Consider the following 19,302-nt stretch of genomic DNA (forward strand, 5'->3'; position numbering starts at 1 on the left):
TGTTTTGATATCGGAATCTACAGTCTCACAGCACACGAAGACACAATAATTGTGAAACGGGCAGCTTGAATTGTGGGACAAAGGGACAAAGCTTCCACTTTGCCCCGCCCAATCTTATCGCATCTTATCGCTCTCTACTACTACTTACTGTGTATCTGTACATCAACACTACTTCACCTCACCTTGTCCACTTGCATCACCCTGCCTTTCCTGCATCGACTCATGATGCTTTGAAGGACGAACACACATCGCTCTGGGGTCAAGTAGCTAAGGTAGACTGCATCAACTGCGGTCTATCACTGCTCATGGGTTACGAGCCAAGTATTGCATAACTTCATTCGTCCGCCCAGTGCCCTCCGCAGTGCAGCTACATCTGGCGCTGTATCTATGCTAGCTTGAGCAAGCAACCAATGCTCAGCTGCGGCTTTCCGTCCAACACAGGAAGCCGGGAACAGCTCGTCAAATCTTAGATGTTGATTGCCCAGCTGGAATCTGGTCTAAATCTGAACTGTCTATTGTGCTTTCAACTCCAGCTTCGCCTTCCCGCATCGACATGGAGCTAGAGAGGATGTCCGCTCGCACCAGACAAGATGCTGACGATAGCGAGAGTGATGCCGAAGTTGAGTCTGGCCAGACAAGTCACACCAGGTCCGAGAAACGTCGTATCCGCAATGCTCACTTCCACGTCTGGGCGCTACGAGCCACCGAAGCGAGCATCGAAACCCAAAAAGTGAGAGAAAACAGAACTGCCGCTGACGAAGAACTATCTATCCGAGCTCTGCTCGCGCAGAGCGAGACTACCCCGATCATCACCGGTCCACGAGAATATCAGATGGAGCTCTTTGAACGAGCCAAAATGCAGAATACCATCGCAGTTCTGGCAACTGGATCTGGCAAAACCTTGATTGCCGTCCTTCTACTAAGACACGTGATAGACCAAGAGCTTGAGGATCGCCGTCAAGGAAAACCTGGCCGTGTCGCCATTTTCCTGGTGAGTCTGACCCCGCAGATTGATGGAGGCTTTTGGCCTTACTGATCAAGCGGTAGGTCCCTTCGGTAACTCTGCTCTTTCAACAATTCGCCGTTCTCGAGAAGAACCTTGACTGTAGTGTCGAGCGCTTTTGTGGAGCCATGAAGTGCGACCTCTGGACCGGGGACGTATGGGCTGAGCACCTCGCCACCAATAAGGTCATAGTCTGCACTGCGGACATCCTCAATCACTGCCTCATGCATTCCTTCATCACTATGCGGCAGATTAATCTGCTCATCTTCGACGAAGCACATCACGCGAAGAAGCACAATGCCTATGCGCAGGTCATTCGCGAATATTATCTGAAGGAACCTGATCGTGACCTTCGCCCTAGGATCTTTGGTATGACAGCTTCTCCTGTTGATGCCAAGGTGGATGTCGTGCGCGCGGCTAGGTAATCGCTCGTTACTCCTTATCGTCAAGCTGTATACTAACGGCCAGAAGTGATCTTGAGGACATCCTGTGCAGCCAGATTGTGACCACCTCTGACCTGAGACTGTTGCAAAAGACCATTTCACAACCCCGCGAAGAGATCGTGCGATACATTCCAGGCCCGATCCTTCCACCAGAAACAGACCTGTATCGCACGCTGAAGGCTCGCTTTGGTGGACTTCGTGTCATACAACCACTTCTGGAGCGAGCCATGGTCGTTTATTCCCACCTAGGTCGTTGGTGTGCGGACTACTACTGGACCTTTGCGCTTACCGAAAAGAAGGCTCAACAGCTCGAGAGCAAGATTGAAAGGTCTTCGAGTGATACTGCGGATGTTGACCGGCTCAACAGGATTAATGCTGAGCTAGACCAGATAAAGGAAGCCATTGCCGTTGTAGCAGAGCATCAATTCTTTGCACCGCATCTTGCATTTCCAGATGTCAGCCACAAGGTTGTGTCACTCCATCGCTACCTGCTTGAGTACTTCGAAGTTCCGTCCAGTCATCGCTGTATTGTCTTTGTGGAGCGACGGGTCGTTGCACGTCTTTTGCACGAGGTTTTCCATCTTGTAGGCGGGCCGCACCTACGATCTGGTGTTCTTACCGGCTCGGGCACAGGACGGCTGGATGACCTTCAAGCGACCTTTCGTGTCCAGGTCACTACCTTGATAAAGTTTCGCAAAGGCGAATTGAATTGCCTGTTTGCGACTTCCGTTGCCGAAGAAGGTCTCGATGTGCCCGATTGTAATGTGGTTATTCGATTCGACCTATGCAAGACCATGATACAATATGTCCAGTCCCGTGGACGTGCCCGACACAAGTACTCCAGACTTCTACACATGCTTGAGCAGGGAAACCCTGTCCATGACCAAAACATGCAAGAGAATCGACTGTCCGAGAGGCTGATGCAAAGATTTTGCGAAGCATTGCCCAGTGATCGTCGCTTGGACGGGAATGAGGAACCACTGAACACCCTCGAACCCGAAGATCATTCCTTTACGATACCTAGCACCCTTGCAAAAATCACCATGGGCTCTTGTCTGCAGCTCCTGGCACATTTCGTCAACTGCCTACCTACAGATGTAGATAGCATCCTTCAGCCTGATTATATCATGTCTCACTGTGCAGGGCAATTTGTCTACGAGGTCATAATGCCCGACAGCTCGCCCATCAGAAGCGCAATCGGACGACCTTGCGGTAGGAAAGCAGTCGCAAAGCGCGCTGCAGCCCTTGAGGCATGCAAATTGCTCTACCAAGGTGGCTTCCTGGATGACCACCTCGTTCCCACGTATGCAAAGAAGTTACCGTTGATGCGTAACGCTGCTCTCGCACTGAACATGAAGCAGACGGGCAATTACATAATGCGATTAAAGCCAAGTATGTGGACAGACTCTCTTAATGGTGAGCCGATACGTCTATACCCGACCATAGTAGACGTGAGTGATGGGCTAGATCGACCACATCAGCCTATTGTGCTTTTGACTCGCTTCCCTCTGCCCGATTTTCCTGACTTTCCCGTATATCTCAATGCGGGTCGTAGAACATACATAAAGTCAGTCTCATCGACAGCCGCCTTAAAGCCATCCAGTCGAGAGCTAGATCACCTGACGAACTTTACATTACGTATCTTCAAAGACATCTTCAACAAGACGTACGAGTACAATCAAGCAAGAACGCCATATTGGCTCGCCCCTATACGCGATCGTAGCTCGCAACACACTACTCCAAGTAACGTATCGAGTCTGATTGACTGGTCTATCCTGGATACAGTCCAGCAGAATGACGGCTTCGAGTGGACAGCGGGAATGCCGAATGACTTCCTCCTGGACAAATTTCTCGTTGATAAATGGGACGGTGGTAAGCGATTCTTCTCGAAAAGGATCGCTGCAGAGTATGGACCTCTCGACCCTGTACCAGAGGGAATTACTAGCACGAAGCGGACCGCCAATATACTAGACTATTCGGTCAGCCTTTGGAAAGCCTCGCGACACCGACGCAACTGGGATCCGAAGCAGCCTGTCTTGGAAGTTGAGAGGGTGCTTCACCGCCGTAACATGCTTGCTGAACCGGAAGTGAAGGAGCATGGGCAGAACACGAAAGCGTTTCTTTGCCCTGAACCACTTAAAATATCAGCGGTAGGTAATGCAAGCAGCTCTTAATTTCGATTGTCTGATGTGCTTACAGCTCCCCTCTACTGTGGTTTCGATGTGTTATCTCTTTCCCGCTGTCATTCATAGATACGATTCGTACCTGATAGCACAGGAGCTATGCACGGAACTTGGTCTGAACATCGACCTACGGTTGGCCCTCGAAGCTATCACGAAGGACTCTGATAATACCGAAGATCAACAGCAATACGAAAGATTAAATTTTCAGAGAGGCATGGGAAACAACTACGAGAGGTTGGAGTTTTTGGGCGACTGCTTCTTGAAGATGGCGACCTCGATAGCGGTTTTCACACAGAATCCCAACGACAATGAGTTCGACTTTCACGTTAAAAGGATGCTGTTGCTTTGTAACCAGAATCTTTTCAATAATGCTCAACCACTGAACATTGCTGAGTATATTCGCAGCCAGGCTTTCTCGAGGTACGGTTACCAGTGTCTAAAACACATCCTGTTTGACCTATTGAAACTCGCTAATCATTCTCTGCAGACGGACCTGGTATCCTAACGGCCTGAAGTTGCTAGAAGGTAAAGGCTCTAATGCCAAAGGGGCTGAGGTCCACGGGCATAACCTTGGAGACAAGACCATTGCCGACGTGTGCGAAGCACTAATAGGAGCGGCGTTTCTTACACACAATCGTCTCGAGAGGTGGGACCCAATTGATTGGTCCGACGCGGTCTTGTCAGTGACCAAGTTCGTAGGTAGTCCGGATCACACGATGCAGATATGGTCAGATTACAGCAAGTCATACGACTTGCCCTCGTATCAGTTAGGCGAAGCGATGGGTCACCATGTGGAGGTGGCTCGACAAGTAGAGCTCGCCCATGACTATCACTTTCGTTATCCCCGGCTGCTGAGATGTGCATTCAACCATCCCTCATATCCAGCTACCTGGTCGGATGGCATACCCAGCTACCAGAGGCTGGAATTTCTGGGCGATGCACTGCTCGACATGGCGTGCGTTTCTCATCTTTTCTACAACTACCCGGAGGGAGATCCACAGTGGCTTACAGAACACAAGATGGCTATGGTCTCCAACAAATTCTTAGGCGCGCTGTGCGTGAAGATTTGCTTTCACAAGCATATCCGTCTGTACAACGACATCATCATAAGCCAGATTGATGAATACGTGGATGAATTGCAGAATGCAGAAGAAGTAGCAGCTGGGGCGAGAGACTACTGGACACATGTCAAAGAAGGGCCAAAGGTGAGCACCAGAAGAATCAAAGGTGTTGGGTGGATACTAAGCGCAATGCACAGTGCCTCCCAGACATAGTGGAGGCTTACGTCGGGGCTGTCTTCATCGACTCGGATTTCGACTACAACGAAGTGCTGAAGTTCTTCAACAGACATATGAAGCCATACTTTGAGGACATGACGATGTACGACTCGTTCGCGAATAATCACCCAGTAGTAAGCAAAATGGTGTTTCTCGGTCGTCGGAAAGAGCTAATGAGGCAAGCAGACGCGGCTACAAGCCTTTCTCAGGGATCAAATGGGCTGCGAAGAATTTCAGCTTTTGGCAAGCGAGCAAGGCACTGGCATGGGCTCGACGGCTGATGTTGTCGCGGGTGTCATGATCCACGAGCATCCGGAGCCCGTGGGAGCGTGGCGGGCGAAGTCTGCTCGTTACGCGAAGGTAAAGGCAGCAAAGTCTGCTCTCAAGGAGCTAGAGGGACTTACCAGTCCCGAGTTCAGGGCGAGATATGGGTGCGATTGTCATCTACGAGGCGGTTGAGGTGGCAGCGAGGGTACGGATGTTCAGCATGGCGTCGTGGACCTGATGCAATAGAGGGCGAGTGCAATGTTATCGAGACAGTGGGTTTACGCTCGGGACGATCTGCAGATCCAGAAGATGTATTAATGCGGCGATCCATATAATAAGGATGATTGAGGGAAGCGCAATATCGTCGAGATTGCATTGGACATGACGTATATGGAATTTCAAGCGAGGTTTGCGAGGATAGTGCTACGGAGGTAAGATAACAAATTATGGAGATAGGGCGGGTGCGCACGGACCGGATTAAGGGTCTCCAGTTCGAGAGGTTACGCGATTGACGTGACAATCAGCAATCTGGTCGACTACGTTTACCACGAAAATTGAGATAGCTCCCGTCCATAATCATCTGAATTGTGAAAGACTGTAGATAAGAGTGGAGTCTTTATCATTCTGGTATTGCCTGAGTCTCCATAGTTGGCTTCATGTCCCTCGGCGATACGTAAATTGTACTGGTACTGTCTGAGCTGCAAGCAGAAGAATAAAGCGGGCTTTGTTCGCGCTGACGTCTTTTCCCTAAAACAGTCAATTAACAGCTACCTCACTTGTACCTGTAATTAGAACACCTTGCTCTCTGCCCCCAAGAATGACGCTGCCGTGAACAGCCATGTGTGTAACGAGCACTTTACCTTGTTACTTTCAGAGCGGCGACAAAGAGTGAGTGTGTGCATCAGAAAGAGCGGAAGAAAGAGACAGAGAGGAGACGTCTCGCGCATGCCAGCACACCTCGTCCTACTACTGGTCCCATTCCTGCTGCTCCTGCCTGTTTTGCTGCGCCTGCCTCTTTTACTGCTCCGTCTTGCGCGGTCCTACCTTCACCTAGCTCATTCTGACATTCATCGTGCCGCCTCTAGATTTCACTTCACACTGCATCAACGATCAACCCACCACGATCCCGGACTTGATCTTAAGTAAACGAAAAGCGACTACCGCACCTCCACAAGAATCAAGACAGAAGTAAAGAGAAATCACGGCACAAAGAGGAAGAGACTTGAGTCAAATCACCTGCCATTGCGCACTTCTCGCGCAGGGCGTATAAGCCATGTCTTCAGGGTATGCAATGTCTCCCACGGCAGCTGGACAATGAGCGGGTAATGGTTGTCATCGTTATACTGACCTCTCGTCTTTAGCTCTCTCAATGACATTGTAACGCTGCTCTCGGACACCTTCTCACAGTCTGAGCTCACCCCTACGTCCATCGAAGATCTGAAGCAATCGCTCTCTACCCTTACATTAAAAGCCAGGAAGAATGATGTGGATACGGCGACCCGCCTCCAACATGAGCTCATCAATCTTTACAAAGGGCGTGTCGAAACAGACCAGGCCAGACTTGGCCCGTTCATGTCAGTCTTAGATCAAGTGCGCCCGCTTCTCGCCGCGGACGATGTCGTGTACTGGTTCAACAATGCCCTGCTGCCCTTTGTCCACCTCGAATCCGCTTGGAGGTCATCTCTTGACGATGCCGAGGATTTTGTCGTTCAGGCAATGGCGTATGACGACGATTCCTCTGATGCGCGCGAGAGAGCACGAACCTGTTCAACCTTAGCAGCCACTCTCCTCGATGCGTACATGTCGCGCACTGCTCTAAGCACTCCAGAATCTCAGCAGAACCCTGAACTTCCATTGCGGACCAGAGCCCGAGCAGCGCAGCAGCTTCAGAAGATGCTTGTTGCTTTCGGCCACAAACGCGCTAAGGACTTCTTTCTCGCAATTGACAACTACCTCGTTGTTACCGACACCCGCTTCCGTGCCTTGTCGCTCCTGGCCGCTTTCCTCGAGGAACAGCAGGCCCACTTGTATCTGGTCGTGCACACTGCAGTCGTCGAACACCTGCTCAAGTGTCTCATGAATGATACCGCGACCTTAGTCGTGTCCGCCGCGCTGCGTTGTCTTATCATGCTGCTGCCGCACATTCCTGCCACTGTTGCTACCCAGCTGCCTCGACTGTTCCTTGTTTATAGTCGGTTCCTCTGCTGGGAAAAATTCAGCGCATCCAGTACCAAGGCTCAGCGCGACCTCGTGACTGACGACCGCCTGCCTCGAGAAGACGAGTCAGATTATTCAGATGACGAAGAAGACGGATCTGATCCCACCTGGACTACTCTGCATCCTCTTCCTGATATGCCTGAGTCCACCGCTCCCGATCTTCTGCATTACTTTACCTACCTCTACGGCCTCTATCCCCTCAGCTTCATGAGCTACATTCGCAAGCCTCGCAAATACCTTAAGAATCTTGATTTCCCTGGCGCCAACGAATTCGATCTCGACCAAGCTGTCATCCGAACCAGAACCGAGCAATTCCAGCGTCTTCACTTGCTGCACCCGAGCTTCTTTAACGCCACTGTAGAGGATGAAATCGCCGAGAATCGATGGTTGAAAGCTGAACCATCCGAGGTCATCGCCGAATGCCTAGGGCTATACGTTGGTCAAAGACCTGCACTCGCCAGTCCGGGACCACCACCAACAAGTGACTTGCCGGCGCTGCCGCTTCTGATGACTCTTGACCAGCCCAGAAAAGATGTTCAAGCTGATAGTGATGCGGACCCGACGACCCCCGTTTCTCCTGCTGCATCCCACAAATCTCAGCCCGGTCCGTCGCCCGTCAAGGAGACGTCATCGCCAGACACTCCTGTGGCCAGCTCACAATCCACAGCTATCTCTCTCACACATGATGTCACTCAGCTGCAGCGTGAATTGATGTCACTACGCAACGAATTGACCTTTGAGCGTTATCTGAAGCACCAGCACGTCGCAGCGATCGGCCAACTGCGAAGAAATCACATCAAGGCAGTCACAATCGAAGCAGAAACAGCCACACTCATCAATGCCAATCGTGCTCTTCGCAAGAAGCTTGGTGATGCCATCAGGTTCAATGAGAAAATGCAGAAGGAAACACAAGCTCGGAGGACACACACGAAACAAAGCGAGGAACAGCTCACTGCCAAGATTCGTTCGCTGAAAGCTGATCTCACAAACCAGGAAGCCCTACAACGTGACCTTGAACAAGCGTCCAGAGACTGCGATCAACTGCGCTTACTGCTCGTCGAAAGCGAAGCTAGAGAGCTCAGTAAACAAGAAGAACTTGAGTCACTCCGAGGAAATGCTGACGAGGTAGAACGACTGCGGGCCGAGTTATCCGAACTTTCGAGACAAACACGTATGCACCGACAACGCGAACTACATGCTGAAACAACTGAAGCTGAGCAAGAAATGACAAAGCAGGAACTGGACAGCACGAAGACTCTTCTGAAAAACCGGGAACTGGAGCTTGAACGAGCGAAGCGGATGTTTGAGACCAGGACGACCGAACTTGTGGCACGCTTGGAGATGGTCACAAGCAACCACGATAATGCTACCATAGGGACGGAGACATCGCCTTCGACAGCGGAGATGGAGACAATGCTGGCACACGCCCGCGCGAAACTCACGCAGACTAAGAGAGCATACGCGCAATTATTGGATGATTATACAGACCTCAGGATCCGTTACCAAGAGCTCGTAGCTGGTGTCAATCACCGTGAGCCGAGGATGCCCATGGAATTTCGTCAGCGCAAGCCCAGTCTGGCGCAAGACTACAACGCACTGGACAGAGGTGGCCAGGATTACGACAGAAACAACATGGATCCCATGTACTATAAAGATCGCCGTTCTTTCGAGTCTCCAAACATCTACGATCATCAACGACTTTATCCACAACCTTCTGCGATGATGCCTGATCACCGTCTCAACCCGCCCATGCCATCCGGGCAATATCAGCAACACATGATGGCCGGAGGCCCGCCTTTCCATGGTAACAGCAACTTGATTAACGATGGATATTCACAACATACCGCGGCTTGGGGCGCAGCTCCTTCTTCCACATCGGATTACGAGTCGGGCGCACCGTCGATGATGCGAGAAGTCAGCAAAAGCGCCTTTAGTGTCTCGGAGGACGGACGTAGCTCGATATACAGCAAGAAAGGCAAAAGTAAGCCGGAGGTCCGAGTGGTATATGGCAGAGGTACGTCGGCCTTTTCTTTCTCTTGTCGTCGAGCATGTTGTGGCGAGTGATATGCTGACATTACACAGGTGGAGCACAGAACATGAAAATCAAGAACAAAAACAAGACGGACAAGACCAGCAAATCGGGAGGGATTCTGGGGATCAAAGGTATCATGTAATACTGTACGATTGGGAAAGGATACAAATGGAGAGGGGAAACAGAACCGATGTCACTACGTCGACAAGGATACAGACAGACGGGTGATATGCAGATATTGACGTGTACAATACAATTATTTTATTTTCAAAGCAGCTTGAGAGTTATGATTCAAGTCCCCCGGTGTTTCAGGGGTATTGCGAGATACTTCACTCGCGTCTCCGCGTACGTACCCGCCTCACACTTGGCAGAAATTGACCCTCCTCGACGAATTGAGACAAAAAATGCATGAAAGTCGATCAGGGGCAGTCGGCTATCGCACTTAGCCTGCTCGAAGGCACGACAGCCTTTCGCTTCTATTTTGTCCTTCATCATAGTTTGGACAGGGTTTCCCTATATCTTGATGGCTCGCTGTACCGCGAACGACGACAGCTATACGTGAGAGGAGAGATCAAAGTGTCGTGGCTTTCTCCAACCTCTATTTTCCGCTGCTGCGTCCACTCAAGTATGTTGTACTAGACAGACAGCACCTGAAGCCAACTTATTTCTCGAGACTTTGTCGTCCTTTCGCAATGACACACTAGCCTTTCAGCAGCCTCATCGCCTCCTCGGACGGAAGAACCAGAACCTATCTCGCACAACACATCAGCCCACGAATTCCTATTCCAGACATCCATTCCCTCTAGACCGGAACAGAAAACAAGTAAGAAGAAGTAACATACCTCCCTCTCAGGGCCCCACTTCATGCCTAAGAAGGTCGTGAAAACCAGCGCAGCACCATCATCGCGACTCCCATATTCCACAATGGAAAACTCAGGCAAAGGGCCGATGACGCCTGATTTGTCCCGGCGAAAAAGTGTACGGCACGTGGTTGACGCGGACTTCTGTGCCTGGGCGGCGCAGGCGCAGGAACCAGAATGTTTCTTGTTTGGTCTGCTTAGATTTGGGAGTCAGGGGTGTAAGGCAGGTGGCGCGGGTGTGGATTGCGTCGTCTTCGTCGGTTTGGTTCTCGGTCCTGTGACTATCAGCTCCTTTTCCTTCCTGTCACACAAGACCGGAGGGAAAGAAACAGAAGACCTACAATCCCAAGCCTACACCCTCCCCCCGGACCTCAGGCCCCCTGCTAAACCTTCCCCCCCATCCATCCCTCCTCGCAGTCCCACATCAGACAATCTTTGCCCCATCTTGGAACCAATCCCTCATGCCTAGCCGCGTGCGATGACCCGGGCGCTGGTTCGTGTACTCGTGATACACCTGCTGCACGGCTTTCGACGCCGCCTGTTTCAGGTTCGTCGTTTGGGTCTGCGTCGTGGTTACGCTCCAGGGGGAGGAGAGGAATGGGGCCGGGGGCGTCCAGACTTTCAAGGGGGGTGATGAGGAAGAAGAAGGGGGGTGCCACAGGTGTTCGGTTGTGCTGGGGTTGGGTAGGGAGATTGGGACAGGGGGTTCGACGGGGGCCTTTTTGGTCTTTTTGCCTCGCGCGGTGGAAGTGGATGCGGTGGGGGGTTTGCGCTTCTGCGTGGCGCGTTTGGGCGGCATCTTATGCTATTGCTGGGGTGAAGTGAACAAGTATTGGCAGGACTGAGGTAGTCAAGATGGAAATGATAGGTCAAAAGCCTCTGTGAGGATCAGGTTGGAAGAAAGGGAGATTCTGCATCGCAGTAAGAGGAAAAAGCACTCCTCTTCTACCTCTTTCGAGTCACAACAGTCTCCTCAAGAGGGGATGGACATAATCAATAATAGGACATGACTTCATCTCCCACCTCTACCGAGATTGCTGTTCTCGACTTCATAGCTCGAATAAGAGCATTCCTCGAATCACTTCGATCGTCGGCTGAGTGACGAACCAAGCGGGATCGATGCCTTTGTCTGGGCGAGCTGGAGGTAATCTGCGAGGCATGTAACGTTCGTCCAGTCCATCTTGTGATTTCGAGGGCGTTTATTCATTCCTTTGTTGGTTTCCAATGTGGACTCGATGAAAGGTCGTTTTCGGCGAGATATGGTGACCTGGACTGTTTCCTTCGGACCCCTGTGTTCCGCCTATCGAATTCAGCAGATGCCTCTTGTGAAGTGTGAGGGAGAAAGGCAGCAGTGAAGACATAGTTCAATCGATTGAAGTGCAGAAAAAGGGAAGAATTTTGTTTTGAATTAAAAGATCAATATCAAAAACTAGCATAGCCACCTCAACCGAATAATGTCAAAACACGTTCATGGACAATAAAAACGTGTATGCATGCGCAGCGCTCCCCGTGGGTATTTGTGATGGACGATTAGGTTTAAAAAGCAGCAACACCATGATTGCCTCCCCCCACGCCCGACTGTCCCCTTTGAAAATGCCATGATATCCAGTTGATCAGAAACGAAACATAGCCAGCACTGTTCCATGTAATGACACTCGAAATGACTTCAACGCCATGATTCCATGCGCCTTATGCAACTAAAAAATAAAACGTCCAGATCTGTCTCAGACCTTGCTCTCGTCGTGTTCGCCATGCATCCTGAGTCGGTACAGACAAGTGTAGCTCTTGCCCCAATTGTTCTTCACTTTGACCACGGCCTTGTTCACCGAGCCAACAAGGTCGGACGCGCCCAGCGCGAAGTTCTGGATGTGATTGGGACCGTGAATGCTGTAGCTGCCTTTGCCAATGCAGACATAGTTCTTTCCAGGCTGCTCTCCGCAGCCATGCTCGTCGATTCGTGCAATGTCTGAGATAAAAGGCATCTCGGTGTTGGTGACCCAAACCTCAAATTCCTTCGGCGCAGCCCCGATATCAATGGTACCTCTAGCGGGGATATGCTCGATGGTGATGCTGGTGGGGACAATGGGAAGCGGCATGAAGACGCCGACCTGGGCTTTGCCTTGGACATCAGATTCTGCCGCACACCAACAGTCTGTCGCCTCGTCCCATCGCTGAAGGATCTTGGAGGGTGGGTGAGCCTTGGGGGCGGTGGACAGATACTGCTTGAGGATTCGTTTTGGAAGCCACAGCTTCTCGGCTTCAAAGGTTGGCGATGTGAGATAAGGATCAATAGCGGCACCGAAGCCATATGAGAAGTAATTAACGGTTTGAATGGCAAGGTCGGTGTTGCGCGCAAGATTGGCGAGTGCGAGATTGTAAAGCATGTTAGAGCCTTTGTCGCCAGCCGGAATTGCTTTGATCATGTCGACAGTCGTGCGAGACGCCATCTCGCTGGCAATTTGCTCTACGCGCTCGATGAATAGTCTCTGATCGATGACCTGCTGGTGCTGGCTCAGGGCCTTTGAAACGCTGGCTCCAGCAGCCTCATCCAACTTGGCCTTGTTAGTGGAGATGAAACCATCCCAAGCAATTGCAGAACCTTCGTCGGCCAATCTCTCGCGTAGTGCAGTCCAGAAATTTGGTGGTAGGTCCCACTCGCCGGTAGCGGCGTCTTTGCGAACCATCATGTGCTCGGGAAGTATTTCTTCCAATTTCTGAGTGGCGAATCGAAATTCCTTGCCCATACGGCGCACATCCCTCTCCAAGTTCTCCACGCGATGCATGATGCTGAGGTCGTGTTTGCCAAAGGAAGACAGCGAGTCCACGAACCTTCCGCCGATTGCAGAACCTCCCGAGATGATAGCGTTCAGTGTGCTTGGACACAGAAGCAGTGCGGCTGTGAGGACCAGCACGCTCGCAAGAAGGCCATTCTTGGCCTTTGGAGAGAGCCTAGCGAATGAGACGAAGGGCATCTGCACCCAGCGTAGCAGAGTCTCCCACAGGACTGCCAGGCTCCATGGTTGAGCAGCCTCGATTTCTTCGCGAGTTGGAGGTGGGTCCAGAGTCGTGGCACGAGAGAAAGGACGTTCCGCGAAAGAGCCGGAGTAGTCGAACTGAGTATCAAGATCCGTATAGCTCGGGTATTGGGTAACATCCGAATTACCAAGTGGAGGATCGTAGCCGTTAGTGGAGTCTATGTCAGCATGAGAGTTGATGACTCCTTCACCGTGATGAGGCTTGGTGGTAATTCCTCTAATCTGGCGGTGGTGCGCATTTGGACTTGCAGTGCCTGAAATGCGGATTGTATCGGCTGGGATCGCAGAGGGGCGCGCAGCCGGGATTGGATCGCGTAAGTTAGCGATGCGTCTTCTTCCACCATCTTCACCGCTCATCTGATTGTCTTCATAAAGCTCGTGTCCAGCATGTTCGCCCTCGGACTCCTCTGCTTCAGCAAGTTCATCTCCCGAGACTGGTTCGCTGTTCTCACGATTGAATGCTCTATGGACACCCTTGTTGGTCAAATCGCGACCGACTGCTGCGGCACGGCGTGCGCTGAAAACCTCCGCAAAGCCACCCTCGCCACCAGACACATCAACTTGAGTCTCTAGGGACACCCTACCACGTGCTCCATAAGCATGAGACGTCGCCGTTGGCACAGCCGGCAGAGGCGCAGCCTTTGGAGTTCTTGCGCGGCTACGACGCGCGGGCTGGCTCGGTGCTGGGGTGGCACTGCCAGCGCGAGCAGATGTCGCACGCGTAGAACGACGGGGCGCTGGTGTTTCAGTCATGACCACAGCTGCAGGAGAAGCTGGATTGAGTGTATTGTCTGTAGTGATATGTTCGGCACTCTGGTGAAGGCCGGTGGGTGCTTTTCTCCAAGGAAAGCTGTTCTACAAGTTAGCACGTCAAGCTTGTGAGAATTAAAATGCACACGCCACGGACCGGCAATTGCTGTTAGACGAGTCCGTCTCTGACATGGAAATTGAACAGGTGGGTGTTGCGAACAAGGTACGTATTCTTGGACCAGCCAAGAAAGAAAAGGTGTGAGAATGAGGAAATCGTGTGTGACAAAGAGAAATGGACAAAGACTGGAAGGGTTCAAGTAATTGAACTACATGGCAAGTGAGTGGCTGGGAGGATCAATAGGTCACGTCTTGCTATTGTAGATTCATTGAGAGATGCTATTGAGGAGATGTAGGCAAAGGAAAGCAATATTTCACAATATTATTACCAACTCACTTCAATACGATCTGAATAAGAATACTGAGCGTAGTCGTGGTATGACGGAGGCTTATAGGCTGTCACAGCATATGTTTTTGACCAGAAATCGAATCTCGATTGTGGTAGATTTTTGAGGGAATCAAGTAATTGCACGCGGTGCGAAAGCGCGAGGAAGGTCTCGAACGCGTTGCGGCACAGTCAGTCTTCAGTAACTCACCTCTCAATGGCGAATAAAAGAGAGCATAACACTTCAAGTCCTCGGTAAGACGGAGTGTTATGAACTCTCCCAGCGTGCACTTCTGTTTTCGTATAACATTCCACGGAGTGAGAGTGAGTCTGCATGCGCAGAAATGAGGACGACGACAATAACAACAACATCAACAGTACAGACAGTGGCCGGCCCCCTTTCCTCGACTTTCTCCAGCAGATGTGAAGCTGGTCTGTGCGCCTGTAGACACCATCCGCATTGGGGTAGGTCGGATGGCGGCAAGGTTTTAGTCAAGAAAATCGACTGCCCCTCCCAATGTGCGTGAAGTTGGGATGACGAATGACAATCTGAATGCACAGGAAAGCTCGGAAGGATCAGCTCGTGATTTTAAAGAAGAGCGAGATCATGGTTACATATGCAGTAATGAGTCTCCAGACATGTTGTTACAGTATCTCGCTTCACAGTTTTGAAAACTGCAGGGTCCAGCATGGTACGTGATACAGTACTTATACTTACTGTCCCTGAAGGTAACAGTAGCGTTTTGATGCTTCGATTGTGGATGCTGGGGTGTACTGCACCTTATCAGTTATCAGGGTTGAGAGCCCACGTGCAGACCATGCTCGGATGGATGACGGACAGCGAAACCAAATATTTCACTGGTTTGGCTGGTTTCGCATGCGCTCGTCGTCGTCATTAGGCTGAATTGTCGGTGGAAATTTGTTCTCCTAATCGCACCGTCCGCACCTCCTTTATGTAACACCCCGGGGGCATGGGGTACACTTAGCGTACGATCTTCAAACAACGTGCGAATGTCGCTTATTCGCGAGCCATCGCAAGCTGTCGCATCGCGATCATGCTTCAGATGCGCCCTGCTGGCTTTTGGCCACAGTCTGACGCCCTCAATTGCGCCGTGCAGTGCAAGAGGCAAGGGAAAAAAAAAGAGGATACCAGAGAATAAGCGAAGGAAGGATTCGAATCTGGCAGAATAGCAGAGAGTCTCTCGTCACATGTTGGTGACGAGACGAGAGGGCTCCGGAAGAATTAGACCCCTGGTACGCGCAGCTGGTCATAAGATAAAATCCAAGTACAGTGCTATGCCCCACATCAGCAGTTGTTGCGATCAACAGGCGCGTTTCTGTATTGTACATCCCAGCGGTTTCTAGTAGTACCTTAGTAGTAGTGAGCCAAGGTACAAGTACATATCCCGCCGACTTTCTTCGTGTTGTTTCGTCTGGGTCTCACTTTTCTTTCTGCTCCAAGTACCTGACCTTTAGTCTTCGTCCTAAGACAGTCTTGAGCACTTCTGTCAATCCAAACAGAGTCCACAACCACACAACCTTAATCATGCCTGCAGGTTCAGTTCTTGTCACTGGGTGAGTGAGAGAGACATTAGACCTCGTTACTCTCGGGGCCCCGCCGCCCCGCACTGAACGTTCACTGACCTCTGTCTGTCGTATTCCAAAGTGGCACTGGCTACATCGGTTCTTTCACTGCCCTTGCCCTCCTCCAGGCCGACTACAATGTTGTCATTGTCGACAACCTGTACAACTCCTCGGAAGAGGTCGTCAACCGCATCGAGACCATCTGTGGGAAGCGACCCGGCTACTACAATGTCGACGTCACCGACGAAGCTGGGCTCGACAAGGTCTTCGAGGCGCATCCCGACATCGACAGCGTGATCCACTTCGCCGCGCTGAAGGTATGGCATACGATGAGATTTTTTAGTTTGGCATGGGCCCGGCTGACGAGACGAACAGGCTGTCGGCGAGTCGGGCGAGAAGCCCCTCGAGTATTTCCGCGTCAACGTCGGGGGCAGCATTTCGCTGTTGAGCTCCATGAGCCGTCACAACGTCACCAACATCGTCTTCTCCTCCTCGGCCACAGTCTACGGTGATGCGACCCGCTTCGAGGGCATGATCCCCATCCCAGAGCACTGCCCGACCGGTCCTACCAACCCTTACGGCGACACCAAGCTCACTGTCGAGACGCTCATCACCGACCACATCAATGCGCAGCGCAACAACGCCAAGAAGGAGGGCAAGACCGGCGAGCAGTGGAATGGCGCGCTCCTCCGATACTTCAACCCCGCCGGCTCGCATCCCAGCGGCATCATGGGCGAGGATCCTCTTGGAGTGCCATACAACCTCCTTCCTCTTCTCGCACAGGTCGCAGTGGGCAAGCGAGAGAAGCTTTTCGTGTACGGAGATGGTGAGTTCGAACAAGTAAAACACTTTTCCACCGAGTGACATAGATGCTGACACGTAGCCACTAGACTACGACTCAAAAGACGGAACCGCCATTCGCGACTACATCCACGTTCTGGACCTCGCAGATGGCCATCTAGCTGCACTCAACTACCTGCGCGAGAAGAAGCCCGGCGTAAGAGAATGGAATCTCGGCACTGGCAGAGGCTCGACAGTCTACGACATGATCAAGGCGTTCGAGCACGCTGTCGGTCACAAGCTCGCCTACGAGGTCGTTGGCCGAAGAGCTGGCGACGTGCTCAACCTAACAGCCAACCCCGCACGCGCCAACTCGGAGTTCGGATGGGAGACGAAACACACACTCGAGGATGCGTGCGAGGACCTATGGAGGTGGACGAAGAACAACCCGCAAGGTTACCGCCAAGATCCACCCAAAGAGTTCGTCGAGGCTTGTCTTGCCGCAAGGAAGTAATATGGGGATGTGCACGGCAGCTGCAGCTTGACGCGTTCCGGAAATGCATATCGCGAGTGTTGATCAAAAAGTCCGAAGTGGGACAGGCCGCATCCTCGCGATCAATAGCACGGACTTGTGCATGAACGAGACGAGATGCTGACCACAATGACGATGAATATCATGTAAAAAGGTTGGATAGATTATTGGGGAGGGCTAGGATTCACCATGACCTTTGGAAGGTTGTCTTCTTTTTTCTTCTTCGTGGGTACCAGCTTCCAAGTACCATTAAATAATTATCAATTGTTTGTCTCCGAGTGTTGTTGTATTATTGTTTTGTCTACCTCAAGGTACCTTTACCTTTACTTTGGTACAAGTGAAAGTAAAGTGGTTTAAATTGGACCACGTGCTTCCGCGTTGGTCTCTTAGCCAACCACGTCCGAAGTAATCGCTTTTCATGTCGTCATCGCTTTGAAGGGCCATTAACTGCTACCGTAGACAGTGCAACACATTGTATTTGTTCGCATTCTGCGATCACAACTCCCAATCACCACATACCGATATGCTACATCACTCAACAGCATTCAACATCAATCATTCATCAGCCTAGTCACAGCAATTGTTACAATCACAGCAAGGCAACAATGCCCCCCAAGCGCAGAACTTCGACTCCTCTCGCATCCGCGCGCAGCAGTCAACGAGCAGCGCAGTCTACATTATCCTTCCACAAGCAGGGCCCGAATCGCGTCACCAAACCCGGAGCAGCCCAGCGCAATGTCATAGCAAAAAAGGAACCCACACTTTTAGATGAAGTCATTGTGGATGACGAGCAGTCGGATGCAAAGTCACCCACCACAGCGCAAGCCGCGATTACCGAGCAGGCCGTCTCCGTAAAGGCTGAATTGGATGATGCCTTGCAGTCAGGACCGGTCCGCACCGAGGACGTGCTGGGTGGCAAAGCAACTGCGGATGATACTGGAGCAGTAGGTGGGCGGAGTGGGAGCGGTTGGAACGGAGACGAGGAAGCGCGAGCGAGGAGGGTCACAGATGCACAGATCAAGAGATACTGGCAGACGAAGGAGCGCGAGAGAAAAGCACCTCGGGTGCACCAAGAAGGCCTCAGTGTGCAGGACAAACTATTACGTGAATGGGACATGAGCGGTCAATATGGGGTGAGTCGCAGTCGCCATGAGACACCTTCCGTTATGGGATAACGTGGACTAATCCTCGCTCTAGCCATGCATCGGAATCGCCCGACTCAAGCGTTGGAAGCGAGCAAACATGCTCAACCTCGACCCTCCCATCGAGGTCCTGGCAGTCCTGCTCAAACAAGCCGACAAAGGAAGTGTCAATGTGCAAAGGGCTTACGTTGACGAATTAATGAGCTCGAGATTCATCGAGACTTGACGAGGTTACCTAGTCTGATTCCTTTGTCGTAATGAAAAGGCTTGTATTCATGATTCATGGCCTGGAACAAATTGGGGAGGACTGTACCTGCTGGATCGTGTTTTACTTGTCGTCTATGACGACAAGATCACGGAGCGGGTGAATGGGAGAAGGGTGACAGGCGTTCCGGTTGATATTACAATAGTGACAGCACAAATACCAATCTTCACGCCCAAGGGGAAAGGTGGCGTGGCGGGCCGTCAAATGGCGATCCCAGAAAATCAAAGAAATCCATGAATCAAAACGCAACAGACAAGACTCGCCGCCTGTGCTGGGAAAGTGGCTGCCATATAAGATGGGCGGCAAGGCGTGACGCCGTTTGGATGTTTGAGGAAATATGAATAATGGCGTTGAACTATCGGAATAAGCCCCGTGCCGGATTCCCTTTTGGCAAACAGAAATTATGTGGGAACCTTTCTGGCAGTAATTCCCCATCGAGACCATCTTGCAGTAGATCGTGGTCCTCTGTTGGATTCGCGTGACGATCCAG

General features: G+C 51.5%; 5 protein-coding genes across 6 annotated transcripts; 4 read left to right on the forward strand and 1 right to left on the reverse strand.

Annotated features, from left to right (window-relative positions):
* Positions 1-553: 553 nt before the first annotated feature.
* AAFC00_006928 (uncharacterized protein) lies at positions 554-5,365 on the forward strand (the record flags this gene model as incomplete). Its single annotated transcript, XM_069346955.1, has 7 exons — positions 554-991; positions 1,048-1,424; positions 1,475-3,596; positions 3,646-4,049; positions 4,117-4,834; positions 4,888-5,040; positions 5,093-5,365. 7 exons carry the CDS (start codon positions 554-556, stop codon positions 5,363-5,365), a joined length of 4,485 nt encoding a protein of 1,494 aa, XP_069199833.1.
* Positions 5,366-6,446: 1,081 nt separating this feature from the next.
* Positions 6,447-9,564, forward strand: AAFC00_006929 (uncharacterized protein; the record flags this gene model as incomplete). Of its 2 annotated transcripts, XM_069346956.1 has the most annotated exons (3): positions 6,447-6,457; positions 6,535-9,404; positions 9,473-9,564. In XM_069346956.1, 3 exons carry the CDS (start codon positions 6,447-6,449, stop codon positions 9,562-9,564), a joined length of 2,973 nt encoding a protein of 990 aa, XP_069199834.1. The 2 variants fall into 2 exon arrangements, with proteins under 2 accessions (XP_069199834.1, XP_069199835.1); XM_069348535.1 differs by lacking the exon at positions 6,447-6,457 and having other exon boundaries at positions 8,795-9,404.
* A 2,442-nt stretch (positions 9,565-12,006) lies between these two features.
* On the reverse strand, positions 12,007-14,070 carry AAFC00_006930 (uncharacterized protein; the record flags this gene model as incomplete). The annotated part of the gene is made up of 1 exon (XM_069346957.1): positions 12,007-14,070. One exon carries the CDS (start codon positions 14,068-14,070, stop codon positions 12,007-12,009), a length of 2,064 nt encoding a protein of 687 aa, XP_069199836.1.
* Positions 14,071-16,055: 1,985 nt separating this feature from the next.
* AAFC00_006931 (uncharacterized protein) lies at positions 16,056-17,387 on the forward strand (the record flags this gene model as incomplete). Its single annotated transcript, XM_069346958.1, has 4 exons — positions 16,056-16,084; positions 16,176-16,410; positions 16,469-16,919; positions 16,984-17,387. The coding sequence occupies 4 exons, from the start codon at positions 16,056-16,058 to the stop codon at positions 17,385-17,387; spliced, it is 1,119 nt and encodes a 372-aa protein (XP_069199837.1).
* Positions 17,388-18,010: 623 nt separating this feature from the next.
* AAFC00_006932 (uncharacterized protein) lies at positions 18,011-18,773 on the forward strand (the record flags this gene model as incomplete). Its single annotated transcript, XM_069346959.1, has 2 exons — positions 18,011-18,538; positions 18,603-18,773. 2 exons carry the CDS (start codon positions 18,011-18,013, stop codon positions 18,771-18,773), a joined length of 699 nt encoding a protein of 232 aa, XP_069199838.1.
* Between the last annotated feature and the right edge of the window lie 529 nt (positions 18,774-19,302).

This window comes from Neodothiora populina (genome assembly GCF_041146345.1).
Source record: "Neodothiora populina strain CPC 39397 chromosome Unknown canker_contig_8, whole genome shotgun sequence".
Lineage (NCBI taxonomy): Eukaryota > Fungi > Ascomycota > Dothideomycetes > Dothideales > Dothioraceae > Neodothiora > Neodothiora populina.